This window comes from Molothrus aeneus, chromosome 4 (assembly GCF_037042795.1).
Source record: "Molothrus aeneus isolate 106 chromosome 4, BPBGC_Maene_1.0, whole genome shotgun sequence".
NCBI classification, from domain to species: Eukaryota; Metazoa; Chordata; class Aves; order Passeriformes; family Icteridae; genus Molothrus; species Molothrus aeneus.
The window spans coordinates 6900118-6920530 of NC_089649.1; the positions used below are offsets into that span (position 1 = coordinate 6900118).

Sequence of the window (20413 nt, forward strand, 5' to 3'; positions counted from 1 at the left end):
AAAATAGGGATATAATTTTTTAAAACAAGAGTTTATCTCTAGAACAAGGCTATTCTCTTATGTTCCATGTAATTTTGCAGAACTTCTGCTCTCTTTTAATTCAGTTTTGTAGAACTCTTCAATTTTTTTTTATGCAAATACATTGGGATTTTTATATTGAAATCTTCTCCAGTTAAGACTGAAAAATAGCAAAGACTTTCCAGTCCAATAAGCAATAGGAGGAAGAAAATTTTGCCGACAAAACAAAAATACTTTTGTTACTGAAAAAAATGTTGCAGCCCTGTAAGCTCTCAGAAGTTTAGCAGGCTCAGAGCTGATAGGGAATAGTTAAAAAGTGGTGCAGCTCCCTAAGGACCAGTGGTGCTATTCCAGTACTCAACACTGCACTCAAAGTTTAGGCTTGGGAATTTGAGCCAGAACTTTTGAAATTGAGCTCCACTCATTCCATGTTCCACCTCACATGTACCACCATAAAAAATAGTTTATTGGGCATAAAACATACTGTGCTGGGACAAACACAAATAGAACACCTGCCTTTGATGATTATGAGTAGATACTTAAAAAGAGAGTTTAGGGGGGAAAAAAATGAAGCAACACATTATTTCAAATTGTTTTTAGCTTAATATTTTAGCCTGAGTTTCACTCCCAAAAATTTATCCAGTGTTTCAAGAGCATAGCTGGAAAGCCAGCCAAGCATCAACTGAGATGTACCTGGCAGAACTGCATTGTCTTCAGAGTGAGATGTCCCACAGGTCAGTGTGGGATTAGGAATAATCTCACCCCAGTGCCAAGAAGAGAGCTCCATAAGGTGTATGATAGGGGTTAAAACAAGCACTGTGACCATAGCAGAGAAACCACTTAAAACTTTCCCTCAAAGCTGATGCAGCCAAAACATCTGCCTCTCACCCCATAAACGTCCCTACACTTCTGTTCCCTTTATGACAAAGGAATGGGCCTTTTAAGGCAGATTTAATAGCCAGCAGCTGTTGGGCTGTCAAATGCCACATCTGGAGAAGCTGTGTGCTGTTAATGTGAGCAGAAACAATTATTCCTTAATACTTTTGCTTAATTTTAAGAATTACACAAATGACAACAAAAGGGGGGCATGTTCTTAATGAAAACACATCTGGTTTCCTCTGAAAACAAGTCAAAAAAAAAAAAGAAAAGAAAACCAAAAGGGGGGGGCCCAGTGATTAAGTGAAGCAGCACCTATAATCCATCCCTGCTCAGTGAGGAGAAGGAAAGCTACTGATATACAGGCTCTCAGTGTTTGACTACTCCCCTCAGGAAACTTGCAACATGCAAGAAGACCATGGCTGTAGGTTTGCATTGAATGATGTTACCTATCACATGGTGCTGTTCCCTCTCTATGTGGATATTCCTGTCCCTTGGGAAGTTCCCATGCTGCTGCCTCACTCCTGTACTCTATACAGCTTGTACATCAGGAAAAGAGCATCATTGCCCTTTCACTTGGATCTTCCACTTCATTATACTACCAAGACATGGCCTGTCTTCCTAATGGACAGCATTTGGGCTGTCTTCAAACCTCAGGAAAGCCAATTCAATTATTTCCACCAACTTTCTCAGGCTTCAAATGAGCTCTGAGTGAGTTGCAGACAACTGTCTCCCTGGAGAGGCAGCAAGTGGGGCACTGTCACCCAGACTCATCCCCAAGGCCTCACGTAGCAGCGTGTGGCTCACCAGTGGAAAGGGAATTGATTTTTGCCATGAAAATCAATCAACTGGCAAGCTTGGCCAAGCAGAGCCACCAAGCAGCACGTGCTGCCTGAGCAGATCAACTCCCCCACTGAAAGGCACACACGCAGAAAGCTGTGGAGAGGTGGCAGGAACGTGTTGAAAGAACTGAAAGCAAAATGGACACAAAGGGAGGCAAATAGAGATGTTTTTCTATTTCTATTTACTCTTTTTCTGTGGAGATCAATGCCTAGAACGGTTTGTGCCCTGTCAGGGCACTTTGCTGGCCTCAGAATGTGCCTTTTTGGAATGGTGTCCCCTCCCATGGCCCCTTCTGCACTGGCTGTTTGCCCTGCACATTCAGCTGGAGCCCCACGAGTCTGTTCACGTCTTCCACGTGCTCGTTCCTCTGGAAAGCTGTGACTCTGATGCAGTGCAACTGCACAGAGCTGACATTTTTAACTGGTACTTGACACCACTGCTCTCTTTTCAAATCAGGCACCACCACAAGCAGCCCATTGTGCCTCCTACTTCAGCCTGGGCCAGGATGGGGATGCTTCACCAACACCCTGCTGAGCTGGGCTCACAGCTGGGCTGAGCCTTTGGAGGACAACAAGCCCATGATTCATTGGCATCTGTGTCTACCACACAGAGCTGAGGGATTTGCAGTGATCTACTAACAGCATGAGCAGGACAGACAGATGAAAACCATTTGGAAATGCAGCCAGGAAATGTAACATACAGTAGCAGACAGGGGACAACCAGCTCTTGAAGTCAGGTCAGCTCCTTGCCTGTGGTGGCTGCCAGGCAGCCCCAGCTGAAAGGCAGAGGACTCACTGCATCATACTTAATACTCTCAGTGTCATCAGTAGGACTAATACCACCTTGTGAAACACTGCAAGTGACCAAAAAATTTTTAACAAAGTTTTCCATGTAACATGAATACAGTACCTTTCCATCTCCACACACTGATGAGGGCACAGCTCCATGCAATCCTCTGCATTTTTCTTCTTCATTTTGAGGTCCTCACAATGAATCTATTATGAGCAGGGAAGAAAAAAACAAGAGTTTTGAAGGGGAAGTAGAAAAAAAATCAACAAGCTAAGAAGAAAAAGTTAAGTAACCAATTATAGTGAGAACAGATAACAGTGTCATGTATTTCTATTTTCTTCTTCATAAACTACAAATGGTTGACAAGCAAGCCACGAATCTACTTCCTTCTTCCCAGCACCATCCTCTATTAAGTCCGCCACTGTGTCAGGGATAGTTCTGCAAGGGCAGGAGCAACAACAATCTCTGGCTGCTGTGACAAAAAATCTACCCAAGGAACAAAGCAGCCAGCAGTTGCAGGAACATTGGAAGGGTTGCAAAAAAGGCTTTTATTAATCATCCTAAAAGAATTAATTAGTTTTCATACTCTTGAATTAAGAGAATTTGAGTAATGACTCTGATCTAAACCACTTGGAGAGAAAAGGAGCCACATGTAAGTTATTGAGCAGGAGTGTGTTGTTCAAACACTCTACAAGCTCCTAACAAGCTTCCCTCTGGTCAGGCAAGTTACTCTCCAGCACTGCATTTCCAAAGAGAAGGGAGACAAATAAAAAATCCCAGATCAAGCTCCCAGAGAAAAGGGCTGCTACAGTAAGCAGTCAACATTAAGATAATCTCTTGAAACTGGAGATTTTGAATTAGAACTCCAAACATGAAGAAAGCAAGCACCACCTCTCCATCTCAAGTGGAAGAAGACATTGGACAAAGAGTGAGCCAACATCCCCTCATCCAGAGCAATCATTCTGGTCCTGTGCTGCAGGCTGGTGACAGCCCTGGGCATGTTTCCTCAGACACCTCTTGTTGATCAGGAAAGGAGCCCAGAAGCCTTATTCTTCTCTTTAGATCAAACAACATCATTATGGTAATTGCTGGAGCTGAAAATTGACAGGTTTCATAAGACCTATCTTAAGGACAGCAAGGTGACCACTGAAATGAAGAGGGGAGCCATCCAGAGCTAAACCTGCTATTTATAAGAAAATCAGTTTTCAATTACAAGTCACTCTCCTTATTGGTAACATCAGCTTAATGTGAAACCACCGCTGAACACTTTATAGAAACCATGCTGCTTCATCTATGTGCAGGGCAGAAATTTAAAATGAAAGGTTGCCAGCAGAAGATCTGAGGTGTTTGGCATCCCCCCCCTTTCTAAATTCCAATTCCTGCAGGCATTTCACACGTTCTAAATGCATCTGGTAATCACTAATTACAAGGATCCTATTAAGGAAAAAAATGTCTATTCAGTTTCATGTGAAACTTGATTCCAGCTTGTCTGAATTTTATGAGTGTCTGTTTAATCATAACACCATCACGTTGAAGTATGGAAAGCTGCATTTGATTGATTTCAATGGGAGCAGCAGGCACGGGGGACTAGTGAGGATTAAGTCTTATTTTGGAGTGCCTGAACTTGGCCTGCATGTGTCTAACTAAAAAAATATAAAACTTTAAAAACATTGACCTGGAATGAACACTCCACTGAAACAACAACAACAAGAAAAAAAAAAAAAAAAGCAGCAAAATGAGGAAAAGGAAGCAGAATGAAAAAAAGCCCCAAAGCTGACCCAGAACACCACAGAATTCAGACTGCTACTCCAGCCCTAATTTGTCCCACTGAGCTTTGACATTTCACCAGTTTCAGATGTATTTGCCAAGCTGGGCACAGTATTGCAGCCCACGTTAAAAGGATGCAGGTGAAATGTTACTGAAAATATGACATCCATGTTGGTAAGAGTCATGTAAGAAGCAAGCAACACACTGAAAAACTGGAAAGGAGAAAAGCAGTGGTGAGTGAACAAAAATATATTGATTCAGTTATCTTGTTCTTTCCTGGTTGTGCAGTGTGAGCCAGATTTGGGGGCCCTGCTGGGGAGCTCTCTGGGGCTGCAGTGAGGGCACTCTGGGTTTCCTGTGTCCCTGCTCCACTGAGCCAGGGAAACACAGAAAAAGCCGCTGAGAGCTGACAAGTCCCACATCCCTGCGTGGCCCAGCTGCACACCCAGGCAACATCAACATGCACTTCTGCAGAAGCCCTGCTGCTCACACTGCTGGGGTGGGGGAGGTTGTGCAGGTCTCCTGACTCTTAGTCATATGCAGATTTTGCAGCTTAAATCCGAATCTCCACTTGAGAACCTGAACCAAAGAGATGCGACCCAGCCCCTGTGCCCCGTGCAAGTGTTTGTTATTAGGACAATCAGAAGTTTTTACAACCATAATATGCAGTGTAATGCTGTAGGTTTTTATTAGATCTGGCAGACTGAAGCCTAGATGGATAAAATTCAGCTACTTCAAAGAATTAAGGCCCTGTAAAAGAGAGGTTTGTAATGGTCATGTAAAGGATTGCCCAGAATTACATAAATTTTCTGCTTTCTGTCAAGGCTTTTAAGAACAGGAACACCCTGAAGTAAAACAGAATCAGTCCTGCTCACAGATTTATGGGGTTTTGCAATAATTGGAAATGTTTGTTAAAAAGTGTGCAGAATTTCCTTGGTGCTCATCCACCACATTTATCACGGCTCCAAGCCCTAAGTATTTTGTAGATACACCCAGAATAGGTCAAAAAGGCACTTGTTTGGCTGGAGTATTAATTTGCATTAAAAACAAGTTTCCCACATAGAAAAAACACATTTGGGGCTGAAAAAAATTACATTGTTCAGGAAAGACAATGAGACTCACTAATTCTAATGAAATCTTAAGTGATTGATTACAACCAGAGAGGCACTCATCACACTGGTGTTTCAAAATATTTTCCAAAGTGCTTTTCACAAACATCCGTATTGTAAATGTTAAATCCTGCACTGCTCTTGCTCCATTCTCTTTTTCTTTCCCCAAGTCTAGTTCTAGCTTAAGAGCATCTGATGTTTCCAAACCCTTGCTCATTTAACCAAACTTGCTCAGTAATTCATTTTTATTTAATTTGTATCAAAGCAATATTTTGTAGGAATGCAATGTAAAATGAATGCCGGAGATGAGCCAGACTAAAAGCACAGAAAAGGGGAAAGGAGATGTTTGGTTTGGTTTTCCTGCCTAGATCAACTCCATGGTTCAATTTTACAGATCAGCATCGTCAGACATTGTCCTAGTAGAGAGAGCAGAAAAGAAACAATAGGCCAAATAAATTAAAGTACATGCTGACAAAATTCACAAAAGGAATAAACCCACTCATAAGTTACCTTTCCAGTAATACACATTTTTCTGTTATGAAAGCTGCAGGGTCTGTCACAGCCAGGCTCAGTAAATGTACCTCATTTAAGCATTACCCAGATTGCAAAATAGCTCCAAAACAAAGTGGAACAAACACCATCACCAGTGCTATTGATAAACAAGCCAGCAGGTTCCACATTATTTGTATGTGGCTGTCATGTAGGAGGAGTGGGAGGCAGAAATGCATTATTACAGTAAATATGATCAAAATGGAAGAACAACCAGAGAAATAAAAGACCATTTCATGAAAGAGAGCCTAAGCAACACTCACTGAAACTAATCTAAAACAGGAATAAAGCCTTCAAGACTTTTTTGATGAAGAAATCAAACACAGAACATGTCTGCCACCTCCCCCTACCTAGATATTCTCAGGTTTTGTTCGCAGAGTAGCACCCGATCCAGCCATTACCCTGCATGTCTGTCTGCCCTTTGCTGAAAATGCAGCTTCACACACACAAATGCTGCCTTGAAAAAGCCACAAACACAGCAAGATCTGCCAATTGTCTCCTCCCCCTGTTATTTCCTGATAAAGTGCTGAAACTTGAGTGTAAGACAGTTTCTAACCAAAATTTTAAATCCAAAGCTTGATTTTAGCCAAAAATAAAGAATAGATAATTTCCTAGAGTAGATAGATCGTAGATAGTTTTGTCTTGCCTAATTTAATTGGACAAAATGAAAGTGGTAACTGCCCCTGTGGTGTGATGCAGGAAGATTTAAGGCTGAATACCTGAAGCTGATCTCCCCATGAAGTACAATTCTCCTTTATTAAGTTAACAGCAGATTTTGAGCAGCAATCCCTGCAAAGAACTTAACTCCCAGATGCCTTCCCATGGAGCTGTGATATCCACACCTTCCATAAACAGTGTAGGCTTTGCTCCCCCATACTGGCTTTGTGAAAATGCTCATCTTGACAAACAAATTCACGTCAGTGGTGAGTGCAAAACGCTGCTTTAAACAACAGGACCTAATTCAAAATCAATACAACACTTGTTTCTTGAACTGGAACTGAGACAAAACCAATTTGCAGGCATGATTTTGCCTTTGCCAAAATTTCTAAACATCTTTGGACTGAAGATCTTGAGAATATCTAAAAGTCGGAAGATTATTCCCCAATGAGTATAAACCCCTTCTTCAAGTTAAATCAGTTGCACAAACGCCACCGAAAAGCCACCACAGTTGTGCTCAGCCTCGGGTGACACACATTTTACATTTTACACATTTGCATTCGGCTTACCATGTCAGCCACTCCACACAGGTACCTGCTCGAGTTTAAAGCACAGACTCATTTGAAAGGCCACAAAACATGAGCTCAGTGCCAAAAATATCATGACCACACTCCCAACATGCAAAAGAGTCACATAAGAAGTGACCAGAGGAAGTTGCAAATATCTCACCAAGCCATCAAAGTCACACACAACCTACCTCAAAACACCCTCAGTCCTTCTCTTGTTAAAAATGAGACTCCTCATTTTTAATACATTTATAACAAATTTTGACTTCATGGCACATGTTCAGTTCAGCTAAAGCCAAGTAGTGTACAGAGGTCTGGGTACAAAGTCCATGATACTCTGAGCACACTTCCTGTACACAATTTCTGTGCAAGCAAATTGTTAATGGAATAAAAATTAATTCTTAAAAACTATATAACATGTTGAAAAAATAAAACCCTCAACAATTACTATCTTTTCAATGCTGTTCTCTCATTCTCTGTGTCCAACTTTAATTTGCTCAACAAATTATTTGGAGGTGGGCAAGATGGGAAGGAAGTATTTACTTATTTGTTAAATGTCAACTGTAAATAATGCAGTAAAAAATGGCTTTATTATTATTCACAACCAAAGCATGGATAGGAAGCTTTGAGAAAGATAAAATACAGAAGTGAAAAGGAAAAATGCTGCAGGATAAAGGTGAGATTAATAACTATGATACTCATTGATAGCACCCAAAATGTAGGGCTTTTGCTGAAGAATTTTTAATGGAGACGTCACTGCAGTGAAACTGATGTCCTGACAGGAAAGGACAAAACTTTCTTATACAATACAAAGGAAGAGATAAAAGTTAGGAAGTATCAAATCCATGACTTTGGAATCAAATCTCTGCAGTATAAGGAGGTAGAATATAAAAAAGTAACAGAAAGGAGATCGCTCCAAGTACAGGAGCCACGTGTCCATAAAAAAGGCAGACGCAGCCCTAGCTACAAAAAGCAATGCACCAAAATGAAGGGAAGTTTAACAGCAAGAAGACAAGAAGAGTTGATTTAGAAGAGGAATGCAGCTCTGCCAAAACAAACAAACAAACAAAAACAACAACAAAAAAAAAAAAAAGGAGAAAGAAAAGAGCTCACAGAAAGGTAGGAACAATCCAAGCAGCCAGTAGCAAAAAATCATTAAATCATTGGCATTTCTTGGCCAGTCCTAAACAACTCGGAATCATATGTGGCTTTCCACACATTCCAGCACTCCCACACTTCTGGAGATGTGGTACTGCTGCTGCCAGAATTTTGGGCTGTGCCAGCAGCATATCACCATGTCCTGAGGATCCAGAATCGAGCCAAGGGAAGATGAGAACTTTTGGTTCATTTTGGGAGGGAGGTAGAACAGTCTAGATGTCCTACAGTTGCCACAGCACAAACAGCAATGTGCCCTCTGGCAGCAAACAGCACGGGCCTGGAAAAAGGAGGTTTCAATACTGCATCTCCAAGTACTCTTTACTCAAGGTTAGGATGCATTCAAACTTCTGAGGTGCAGATTCAATACCAATTTACAGCCACAAGGCAAGCAAAATATCACCTAGCCCATTTCCCAAAGCTATGTGGATTATAGAAAATAATTTGTAGTAGATGTCCTAACGATAAAACTGCCTAAGGGAATCCTGTGCCTGCTCCAAGAAGTCAGGAGCTCAGGGAACATCCCAAACTCCACAAAACAGATGAAACTTGCCAAGTTCTCAGCAGAAACCTTATCCAAAAAGAGGGATTTTGGTCAAACCCAGTATAAGTGCACTGAATCTTTGTACCACTAAATTCACCCCAAAATAATTGGGGTAAATAATAACTGTTAAATATAGTCAGTAATATATATGGCAATACAGCCTTTACTATTGCTGTACTCTTCATTGTCCAACTTTATTCAGGAAAAGTAAATAAAAGAACATTTCTGTAGTCATTCTATATAAAGAGTAGGAAGAAATTACAAAGCCACTTAGGAACAAAATAAACCTTTAAAATACCAGGTTTTGGATTTGAGGTCTTTTTGGTAGATGAGAAGGGAAAAGAGGCACATGACTTCAATCTGAGGCTAGGAAGAGACCTAACCAAGTACAGATTTCCAATGAATGCAGATGTTACTCACCATATTTAGGGAAGGTGTCTGCCTCTGCACTGCCAGGTTAGGACATCCCAGTAGCAAATAAAGGCTCCCTGAATCAAATGAGAACCAAGTGGTTTGGAGGCAAAAGTCTATCTGTGTATATATATCTCAAGGTTTAACCTACACCCCAGGCTTAAGGGAAACCCCTTTCCTAAAGTCATTCTAGCATTGAGTGCACATTCATCTCTCTCAAACACAGCCCACACAGATCTACTTGAAAGCACTGCTAGTAAGAGACCACAGAGGATTCCCTCTCATTCTCCAGATAAGCACGGAACGGTGACACAACGCTGCGCCCACACACCAGCGAGAGCTGCTCTGTGGGAACAGGGGTGGTCTGCCATGGTGGAAAAGCTGCATCAACTCCAAGTGAAGAGAACACAAATATCAATCTAGAAGCAGAATAATTTACTGTAAGGGGAAAATAGGTCAAGGAGCCATTTCTAGGAATGTATTTTTATTTAGAGTTTATTCTAAAGGTTTTTCTTACACAATCACTGCTCAGTGTGACCAGCTACAGTCTCCTCATCAGCAGTGACATTCAGCTCTGCCCCGACCAGAAACACCTCCCTATCGTATCTGGTTTTCATTCTGAGGAAGAGTGCTTGTAGAGGTCAAGGCTGCAGAAATGTCTCCCCTTCACCAGAAAAGAAGTGATGCAGCATTTTCAAGAATCTACTATTCATTCCAGGCTATAGCCCACGGCACACAGGAGCTGATTAATCAAGTTTCACAGACGATAAAAATTATCGTGCTGTCACTTAGAAGTGGAGAGATTCACGATAGGTAAGCTCAGAAAAATACTCATCTCTAAGTCTGATTGGTGTATCAGTTTCGGTTTTGATGACAACAAAACCTGTGCAGTTCTACACTGAAGACTCAAAACCCTGTGAGATTTTTAGGAGATTCCTGCTGTAATACTTGTGATCCAACTGCCTTGAGAGCATTCCTGTCCTCCCAGCAGAAATATCTCAGCTGCTCAGGAGAGCAGGGTGGAGCTTTTCTGTCAAAGCACTTACTCAGCTCCTCACATGCACACAGAGAGCAGTCATTTGCAAATTCATGTTCAATTCACTGCAGGTTTGTTCAAACAAAACTATTTTGCAGGCATTTGTAACTATAACAGAGGAAACAACAGGCCAGGGTCAGGATCAGGATGTGGGAAAGTAACGTCCAATTCTTTCCCCTGCCTTTTCCTGAAGGGAGTTTAACTGTGTTTATACCTCCTGTTTAAGTACTGGAGATGCAGGGTGATTTCCCAAGTCTTTTGGAATAATAGTGTTCCACTCCATATGAAGCATTTACTGTCACTTTCTCAGACAAAATACTCATGAATTCAGTTTGATGGTTCACATATTTACCAAAAAGAGCTCAGATTTACTGGCTGCCTGCTTAAAATAAATTTTTTAAAAATGCAACAGCATCAACATCTTCCATGTCTCAGAACAGCATCCTGTACACTCAGCTCCACATCAGTCACTTGTTCTTACCCTGACCTCTTGTTTAATTTTACACAAGTACAATTATAAAAAGCTGAACAGCCTCAACAGGGGACGTTTGAAACCCAGCAAAGGCTCAGTAGCAATGTGCTGGGAGGCGAGTGACACATACTCAAATCCAAGCAGCAAAAGAAATCAAAGGCCAAGAAGTAATCCTCTGAAGAAAAATGCTTTTCCCACTGGATGACTGAAAAAGAAGGGAAAAGCATTAAATATTACTCAGCAATGCATTCACACAGAATACAGTGAATTTAGCCTTCTGTGGTTTTGGCTTTCACTGCACTCCAACACAGCTTTCACCTCTGCACTGACCAACATGCTTAATTGCAATGGGACTGGAAATAGTTCAGGGCATGGCTGTCATTTTGTCAGCACCTGTCAGCTCAGCAATGATGGGGCTAAACTAAAACTTGGCCTGTGTGCAGCTCCTGGGTTTATTATCCATCACCTGTTCAACAGAACCACTGTGGTTTCTGCCAGGGACGCCAGGAACAGCCACTTTCTTCCTCATGCATGACAAGGCAAAGCCAAGACTCTTAAGGCTTTAAGGTCAGGTGCCTTCTTATGGCATCCCATGAACTAAGAGAAGTGACCAAAGATGAGAACTGATTCTGGGAAACATTCCCTGAATAAAATGCAAACCACCAATATTTGAACTGGAGTCCTTCTGAGCCTCGACATTTCCTGTTCTGCGGGAAGCAAACCAGCCACGCCCAAAGCAGGCACAGGCAGGGATGTGATGCTCCATCTCTGCAGCAGAGGGGAACAGGGCACAGCATCCTTCCTGCTTCCAGAGAAGAGGAGATGAACATGTGGGCCCTTCCTTTCCTCTCAACAGCAGCTTCACAGCCCTCCTGACTCAAACAATTAGAGGGTTTACTTTTTTACCTCCAGTAAACATTGGTGATATGAAAGTATTGACATTTTCAGCACAGCAAGGCAGGCACAACAAAGTGTTTGCTGGAGGCAGAGAAAAACAGTCAATGGAAAATTTGAAGGGGGAACCCTTTCTTTTAACCTCCAGTGGAAAACTGTGGGGGTACAGCAGAAATCACCCTTTTACCTGACTTTCCCACTGCCCCCATTCAGAAGAAGAAAACCCCTTTGGCTATACCACACAAAACTGAACAAGAAAAATTTCATTGGTTCTTGGCATACCCCAACCACTTATCTAGAAAAAGGCCAGGCTGGATGGCTGCCATTCAAATTATTTTATTGTCCACTGAAGAACTGCTTGTTTAGGGGCTTCCCATAGGGGAAAAATAAGGAAATGAGTTAGAGAAAATTTAATATAATGCAAAGACAACAGCTTAAAACACCAGATCCTTGGTGACTTGTAAAAGGCTTAATTGACATGCAAGTATTATTCAGGAGAGAAAAGAGCACTACAAAGAAGAAAGAAGACGGATTCTGGAGAGGCAACTTAAGACAGATTTGCTGCCCAGAAATGTTCTGAGATTCAGCACCAAGCTGACACTTTGATACCATGCTCAGGGCATTAGCAGATTGTTCTGCCGTCCTCCACAGAATCCTTCCTTACTCCCAGGCTGGCTGCAGCTGTCCTCCTCTCTCTGGTGCACGAATCAGAACTGCTCCCACGCACTCAGGGCTCTCTCAAACTAAAATTCTCTCTTCTGCTGCACTCACAAGTAGGTTGGCTGCTCTTTTTCAGTTACTTATGTCTTGAACAGGTTCACATGCCCCGGATCAAGAAGTAGCAGTGAGACAGCCAGTCCCAGCTGTCAGGTTTGTGAGGTGAACTAAACACTTAAAGGTGAGGTTATCTCTTATCCACTCTTCAAACACTATTAAAATATATTTTTGTGCTCACAGGAGTTGCTTTCTGAGGGAAGGAGATGTTGCTGCCCAGCTCTACCCTAAATTTTAGTGAACTGCTTTGATTTTAGTTTGGAATAAAACAGCTTTTGCCTGAGATGTATTAAAAGTCAAGGCGCTTCCCACCCATTTTGTTCCTGCTCACTGTGTGTTTTTACTGCTTAGCTGTGAACAGAAGACCACCCACAACAAAATCTCACTTCCTCATGGAAAAATTGGAAATGCCACAGCTCCTTCATGAGGTCTTAGATGGTGATTCTATGAATTCCTTGGTTTTACTCAAATATATTAAGCTATTTCACTGGATTTTCCTGAAGATGCTCATGAAGTTGATACAACATCAAGCACGAAAACAGGCTTTACATCAGGCCAGCAGCAGGCTCCAGCAGGAAGAAAGTTTGTGGGATCATGGGAATATCCCATTTTGTGTTTGTGGGAACATCCCTTCCATCACATTTGTCAATCCCACAAACTTAAAGCATGCAGCTTAGTGTCACAGGAAGGTTTGACTACAAAACTTTTTTCTTGGCAATAAGGCCACCTTGAGTTGGTTTCCCACCCACTGGTCTCCACTACTGCATTTTTTACTGAAGTACTGCAGAATTTAAATTCTGGTCCAAACTAGAATTAAACCTCATTTTAAGCAGTGTCTAAATCCTCCAAGAAAGAATTTTCTCTTTCTGCACCAACTCCTGAGAGATTTCTTCCCTATCCATACACACTTTCACCTGCTTGCCAATTACCAAGAGAGGAAAGTCAGCCCTGGAGCTATTCTAAATTTACTACTCTCTACGTCAATGACATCTTCAAGCAACTTTTAGTGGTTTGACAGAAAAGTGACCTTTACTACACGGAGACATGGTATTTTTGCAGGAAGCAAAGCATTTTCACCCAGATTCAGGGACTGCAAAAACCTGCAAGTTGCAGACACTTCCCTGCCTTTTGCTATTTCTTGGCTGAGCTGCAAAAATAAAATCAGACACAGATCCCAGAGGACTCAATTTTCTCAACAACTTGATGTACCACAAAACTAAGTTTTTCTGGTCTCTGATTTTTATCTCAGCAGCAAGAAGTGCAATGAGATACTAAGTTCACCCAGATACCTCCACAGACAGGGCTGAGAATGAAATAAGGTGATAGACAACAACATGAGTCTGGGCTAAAAATAAAAGGGAAAAAAGAAGCAAAGGAAGAAAAGGAAGAAAGGAAAAAACTCTGATGTAACCAGTGAGAGATGGTGTTGTTTGCCCTCAGTACAGGTGGCTGAATAGAGAAAGATGCCTCCACCTGGGTTTGCAGCTGACCAAGGGCAAAGAGAAGTGAGGCTATCTCAGAGGGGGTATCCCTGGCTGTTGGTGGACAGGAGCAAAGGCACTTGGGAGGAGAGGAAGGTGGGGAGATGTGACACATCTACATTTCAGATGAGAATTGTACTCTTTCCTAGCCTCTCTGGAGGATCTGGTGACCTTTCTACAAGCACCAGCAGTCCCCAGAGCACTGAAGCAGAAGTTGTCTGCCCCACCTTCCCCATGAAGCATATGAATCTAATTTTCCCTTTTTGTGAAATCAAGAGTAATATCTGCTTACAACTCTCCAATATTGTTCTCCAAGTGTGTGGTAAAGTTAATAACCACACAAGAGAGAGCTCTCTGGCTGTTAGAAGCCAGATCCAAATATTCCTAAGGCAGCTCTCCATCACATAAGCCTGTAGACACACACACACACACAAAAATCTATAAAGGCAAACACTCCTATATATCCTACAAGCAAAAACTGCCTTAGAGCTGTTTCCTGTTAGCAACCAAAAGGACTATAAAAATGAAGGAACTCATGATCTTAGGCTGCTATTTCCACCTCATATGACCTTAATTTTATGGAAACTGTACCCTTGTGTTATTTAGATTTTACTCATAAAACATAGACAGAGGCAGTGTATAGGCATTGGGGAACAATCAAGAAAAATGTAAAACTTCTTTGAACAGCAAAGAAAAAAGTTGTTAAAATGATTAATTTTTATAAATGATGTAAGGAAAAGCCATTTGCTGGAGTGGAGATAATGTGGGGTTCTTTTTCTTTTCTATTTTTCTTTAAGAAGAAAAAAAAAAGAAGAAAGTTCTTGGAGCACTGAAATGTTATAGCAAACAAAGTTCTACTTCCCTTATGTACTTCCCCAGCAATTATAACCTAGGAAAAACATGAAACACTGAGGATTGTTTTATAATGTAGGGATATTTATCCACCTATTAATCATGACCTTACTCTAAGCTTCTGCAGTTCTCTGGGCATCCTATTTTGAAGGAAGCCTTAAGCCACAGCAGAGTGCCTGTGAGTCTGATAGATTAGTACTTGTAAGTGTTCTAAATGTTGGCAAGCATTCAAGGTTAGTTCAACCTCAACTCCTAAAAAAGCATATTCAGCCTTTGGTCCTGTTACCTGAGAGGACTGCAGCCAAGCAAATCAGACATCATAGAGCATTGCTATGGGATTCTGAGTCTTCAGCATGAAAGATCTTTGAAGAGATGCTAACCCAAAAGCATTTTGGGGGCTGAGGGATGGAGCTGTCCTCCCATTCAGCACAGGCACTCCTGTCAGGAAGTTAGGAACTGTCTCCCTCCCAGTCTGGTTCAGAGCAAGGCCCTTTCCAAGTATTCTTCCCAAGGAAATCCCCCAACCTTCAGCTCAGAGTGTTTTTTTTAACTGCTCTCTGTCTTACAGCATTAGTCAAAGGCTATGGGAAATTGATTGTACATCTTTGTGGCTTTTATTAACTTATTTCCTTTCCAGCAATATGCTGTAAAAACCAGTAGTGAGACTCCCTTCAAACTCAAGTGTTACTATGGTGCTATCAGCAGCCTCATGGTCCTTTTCAATGCTCACTAACTACAGCCTTCAAAATCTTAATATTGAACACATTGACACAAAATGCCTTCAAATGGTGCCTTTTGTAATTTGGGGGGGTGTTTTGCTGTATCTTGCAGAAGCTCTCAGGTGAACTCTGAAAATAAGGAAGGAAATCCAGAGCTGAACGAGGGTGCAAAGTCAGCATTCAGAGGATAGACCTGGATTACCTGCATCCCTGACAGGACCAAAGCCTACCTCAAATTACAATCTCCATCTCCTGTATGCACACACAGGGATTTGGAAATTGGTCAAAACTCCAGCATGACAGAGTTCTGCAGCAGTTACTTCAGATGAAAGAAAGTGATAGACTATGGTTTCAGAACACTGCAGCTTCAAGCAGCAGGCCTACACCAACAGTAACACAGAGATGAGGATAGCCAGATTTCTAATGAAGGAACAAAATTGAAAGCAATCTTCCACGTCCAAAAGAACCATTCTTAAAGCAATTCAATTTTGAATCCCTAATGAACATACACAGACACACAAAAAAAGCCCAAACCAAACTATGCTTCTTACTGAATGGATCTTAATATCCTTTGCTAGAAACTCACAAACTATTATGGTTTGGGGGCTGGTTTTTTGCTTCTTTATGCTCAGCTTGAGAGATACAGAACTACTTTTCAGCTAGAGATGGGTTTTGCTCTACTAGACTCCTAGGCTGCTTACTTGTTACTGGAATTGCCATTAGACCCCTAGTAAACAAATTAGCAGCAACACTGCTTGCTCACCCTACAACTCCCCCAGGCCTTTCTCTGCTTTCAACTGCAACCTACGCAATGGAACAGGATTCTATTTTAGCAATAATACAATTTCAGAGTTGGAACCCCCTTCAGTTTGAAGCAAACAGCAGCAGTGACTCATCACAACGCATTATTTTTTTTAAAAAGGGGATTTCCTGCTGAAGTAAAGCACCAATGAACATCACAGGAGGCAAAAATCATCAAAGATCACAGTAAAGAGGGAGACCAAGGATTACTCAGGGAGGCAATACAGCTACAGGAAAAATGGCTTTTATTTCAGCTGGAGGCTCACAATCCAAACTGGATTTGTTCTTCCAAAACTGAAGTGAGACACACACCAGAGTATGAGGCTTCACTCTGAAACCCAGCCGAGCCAGCACAGAGCTGTTTTGAGCAGACAGCAGTGGTTTTGGAGCTTTTGATTCATTCTGGATTCTGGCAGGTACAGAGCCATCACACACATCACCTTCAATATGGAACCTGACACAGAACTAGGCTTGCTTTGACTGCTGGACCAGGCAGTAGAGGGAAATGCTGACATTCCCCAATACCTGGGCTCCTTCCATGAGTCACAGGCAAGCTCTGCTGCTTTCAGTAAGTATGAAGGTCACTTGCAAGTTACTGTTTCTAGTAAGGATAAACTCCCCTGTGCAGTGAAGGCAGGAGAGTGGCTGCAAACTACGTGGGCTGTTTCCTACGTAGGCTGTTCATAGGAAGGAGCTGCCTCCTGCCTTGAATACTGATGCCAGTAATCAGGATTTTTAGTAACAGTGTTCACCCAGTGGGTGAGGCTTTCAGGGCACTGGCACACCAGGAAGTTTGCAGTGGCATCAGGTTTTTGGGGAAAGATGAGCAGGCAGAGCCTGAACCCAGGGCTGTTCTCCCACTGGACCACAGTGCTTCCTCACCAAGTCACAACTTCTGTCTGCCTCAGTCCAGGAGAGAATGAAACCTGCCCAGCTTCATGGTCCTCCTGCACCCAGCCCCCAACAAGAACTGCTTTAGGTATCAGCTTTGTACTAAATTTGGCTACAAAAGTTCTAATTCTTCACTACAGAGAGATGGAAACTGGAGGTAACACCAACAGGCCAATCTGTCTTCTGCCTCTGCCCTCTACCTGTTACCTGCTATCTGCATGCAAAACAAAACACCACACAACTGAGCAACAACTCAAATATCTCATTTTCAAATGCCAGGCATGGAAAGCAAGAAGCAAGCAGGAAGTATCAATATACATGAATTAAAAGGAAAGCAACATAAGGTGTGTAAAACAGCTTCATCTCTCCACAGGAGCTGCAGAAGAAGACCTGGCCAAAGCCTCCCCCACCTTGTTTGTGTATTATAAATAACTATATAAACTAGAGATTAAACTCACCCCTTTGTAAAGCTGTTATTCTTTCACAGCAGAGTTTTGTGGATGGTCTCTGAATAGGAGAGGGCCTCTGAACTGACTCATGGATTCAGGGGTTAGAGACTCCTTTTTTGCCTTTCTCAGGCTCAGCTGGCCCAGTGCTTCCATCTGGGGAAAAGACATGGAAACAAAGAACACTCCCAATGGAATCAAGGGCATCAATTAAAGGACTAATCACACAACTCCACAGAAGCCTGCAATGGCTAAGGGAGGGGGAGAAAGCCAGAGGGACCAGGCATGCAAGGGAAGGAAAGGCTGAGTGTTTAGACAAAACAAACAAACAAACCCCAGTCCAGGCTGGGCTGTGCTGGAAGACAACCCACAGCATTTTCTAGAAGTATCCAATTCCTCCTTCTCAGTCAGTAAAGGATCAAGCTAAATTTCCATTCATTATACTTATGAACAGGCAGAAAAAATTCTTCTGAGCAAGTAAGAAACAGTAAATCTTTTTCAAATCTCTTTTCAGCCCTCTTACCCAAATTCTCCTCCTGTAGCTACATCTCCCGTCTCCCCTGCTATAATCTCCACACCCACAGCACTATCAATAAAAATTCAAATTTTTATTTGGTTCCAATTATATCAACTTGGTTCAAATTTTTCTAAAGAAATGGTCTGTGTCAAAAAAAACAACCCTGCTCTGTTCCCCCATGGTTAGCTGGGATTCATCTTCTGACCAGCACAGAACTTTAAGAACATAAAAGAGATCCAGTTTTTTTTACATTCTCTACAGGAGATTTTGGTCACCTCCAGACTTGGCCATCTCCACAAAACAAGAGCAAGTAACAGGCAACAAAGCTTTCAGCACATCTAGCCAAAACAGTTACCCAATGTCACTCAATAGGAAAAGAAGATCTTACCAGTAGATGAAAACCACCACCACTTTTATCAATTAAAGTTCTCTAAATATTCATTTTTGAACAGAATTTTAATTGTTTGGGATATTTTTCCTGGCCAGTTTTTCCTCAGAACATCAAACCTTTACCAGGCAGGACAACAAGCTGTGTACTGAGTACACCTAAATCATGCCAGCTGCAGCTCATCTGCAACATTCCCATTCTCATTGGCTCACTCTAAAGAGAATCTGAATATGTTTATTTCTATAAGTTCAAATTTATTTCTAGATAATATTATCTAGATATAGATTATATATATACAGATCTATCTCCATATATATCCATAATGGTTTAACACCTCAATGGACTAAGGAAGGACAACTTCAACATGAGAAAGTTTATCTGCATAGTTTATTTTTAATTATAGGTGAATGCAGAGGTTTAAGTGTATGCCACTATTTGGGCACCTTTTTGCTCAACGAACCTTGCAGTTTCTTCCTTGCCCAAAAAAGCCGTAGGCGATTCTGTGAAACATCCCACGAGGTGTCACCAGAGATACATCAGCCAAAATACTCCTCGAGCGCCCTTACCTATCCTTGCTCCCCCTGCCTTGGAAACACGTTAGGCAGCTTTGGAACGGGATCAGAAGGAGTTAATGCCTGAGCAGGAGGGTCCTGGTGCAGCGGGGCCTTTCAGCTGAAAGCAGCAAGACCATGATTTGAACATGAAATGAACCGAGTGCACACAGATCAATGGGAAATGCAAACAACTTCAGGCATCAGCTTTTAATGAACTACCTATAAAAACACACCCTAATACAGAAAAAAAAAAAATCAATTGTCAGCTGTGCCTCGGTTCCATGCTAATGCTAGAAAAGATGGTTTGCCTCATTTTGTTTTGATCATTCACAGTTCCATGCCTGTCTTTCACACCTAGCAAAGAAAACTGCACAGATGCCTTGCAAAAATTTGCTATCAGATATAATTATGTGCTTGCTCCTCATTTACAGTTATCATTAAGGCCCTTTCTATTGAACATTGTGTGAACACAGCACAAATTCAAAACTACTGTGCTGGATTTCAAAAGAATATACCCATTATATTCCCCCTTCTACCACCCCCCCGTATTTCTCCTTCTTGAAAAAAACTCCTCAGATCTCACTTGAGAAAAGGGTTGCTTAACATTTGAAAACTATCTCCGATGCAGCTCTCAGGCAGAAATTATAATTTAGTATCTAATTTTTCATAATCTCTAAAAAATCAGTAGGATTTGGGGCCTTAGAAGATGAGATAATTACTCACAGGTGAACAGAGGCTGCTCCAAGTACACCAGGTCTAAGGACTTACCTTGCCTATTGCCTGGCAGACACACAGCTGCAGCACATCTTCCAGGAACAAAGTTGCAGGAGCACTTGGGATCTCCAAAAGATATTTTTAAAAAACAGGAAGGAATAACATGGCTACTCTGCAAGTTTACATTGGAGAGGAAAATATCACATGCTAAGAAAACTAAAATTAATAGGTTTCCAAAAAAAAAAAAAAAAAAGGCAAGCCAGTGTTTGCCTTGTTTTTCAGAAGGTTATCAAATATTTCCATTCCAAAGAGCTGATTACTGTAAATTTACAAAGTCCCTTTGCCTGTTCAGGTTACTTTGCAAACAAATCACTTTTGTGCCTATGTCCTTCTCTGCTCCTCCCCTCCATCAGTAAAGAGGGTTTACTCTACTTCAGACTTTATGAACACACATCAATACCTCACTGAAAAACATTATCATTCCATGAGCAAATTATGAAAAGACTTTTTTTCATGGCTTGTGTTACCTTGGATAGCCAGAAGTCCTATTCTCCATTTATATTCTTATGTGCAAATAATAATATCTTAAT

The 20413-nt window shown here is 41.6% G+C and overlaps 1 protein-coding gene across 1 annotated transcript in view; it reads right to left on the reverse strand.

The window, feature by feature from the left end:
• The window catches only part of TNIP3 (TNFAIP3 interacting protein 3), a 49242-nt gene extending 29431 nt beyond the window's left edge, over positions 1 to 19811 (reverse strand). The window contains exons 1-3 of the mRNA XM_066548925.1: positions 19122 to 19811; positions 17663 to 17806; positions 2647 to 2732 (exon numbers count right to left, since the gene is read on the reverse strand). Coding sequence (XP_066405022.1) covers positions 2647 to 2711 — 65 coding nt within the window. The 5' untranslated portion in view covers positions 2712 to 2732; positions 17663 to 17806; positions 19122 to 19811. The remainder of the gene's footprint in view (positions 1 to 2646; positions 2733 to 17662; positions 17807 to 19121) is intronic.
• Between the last annotated feature and the right edge of the window lie 602 nt (positions 19812 to 20413).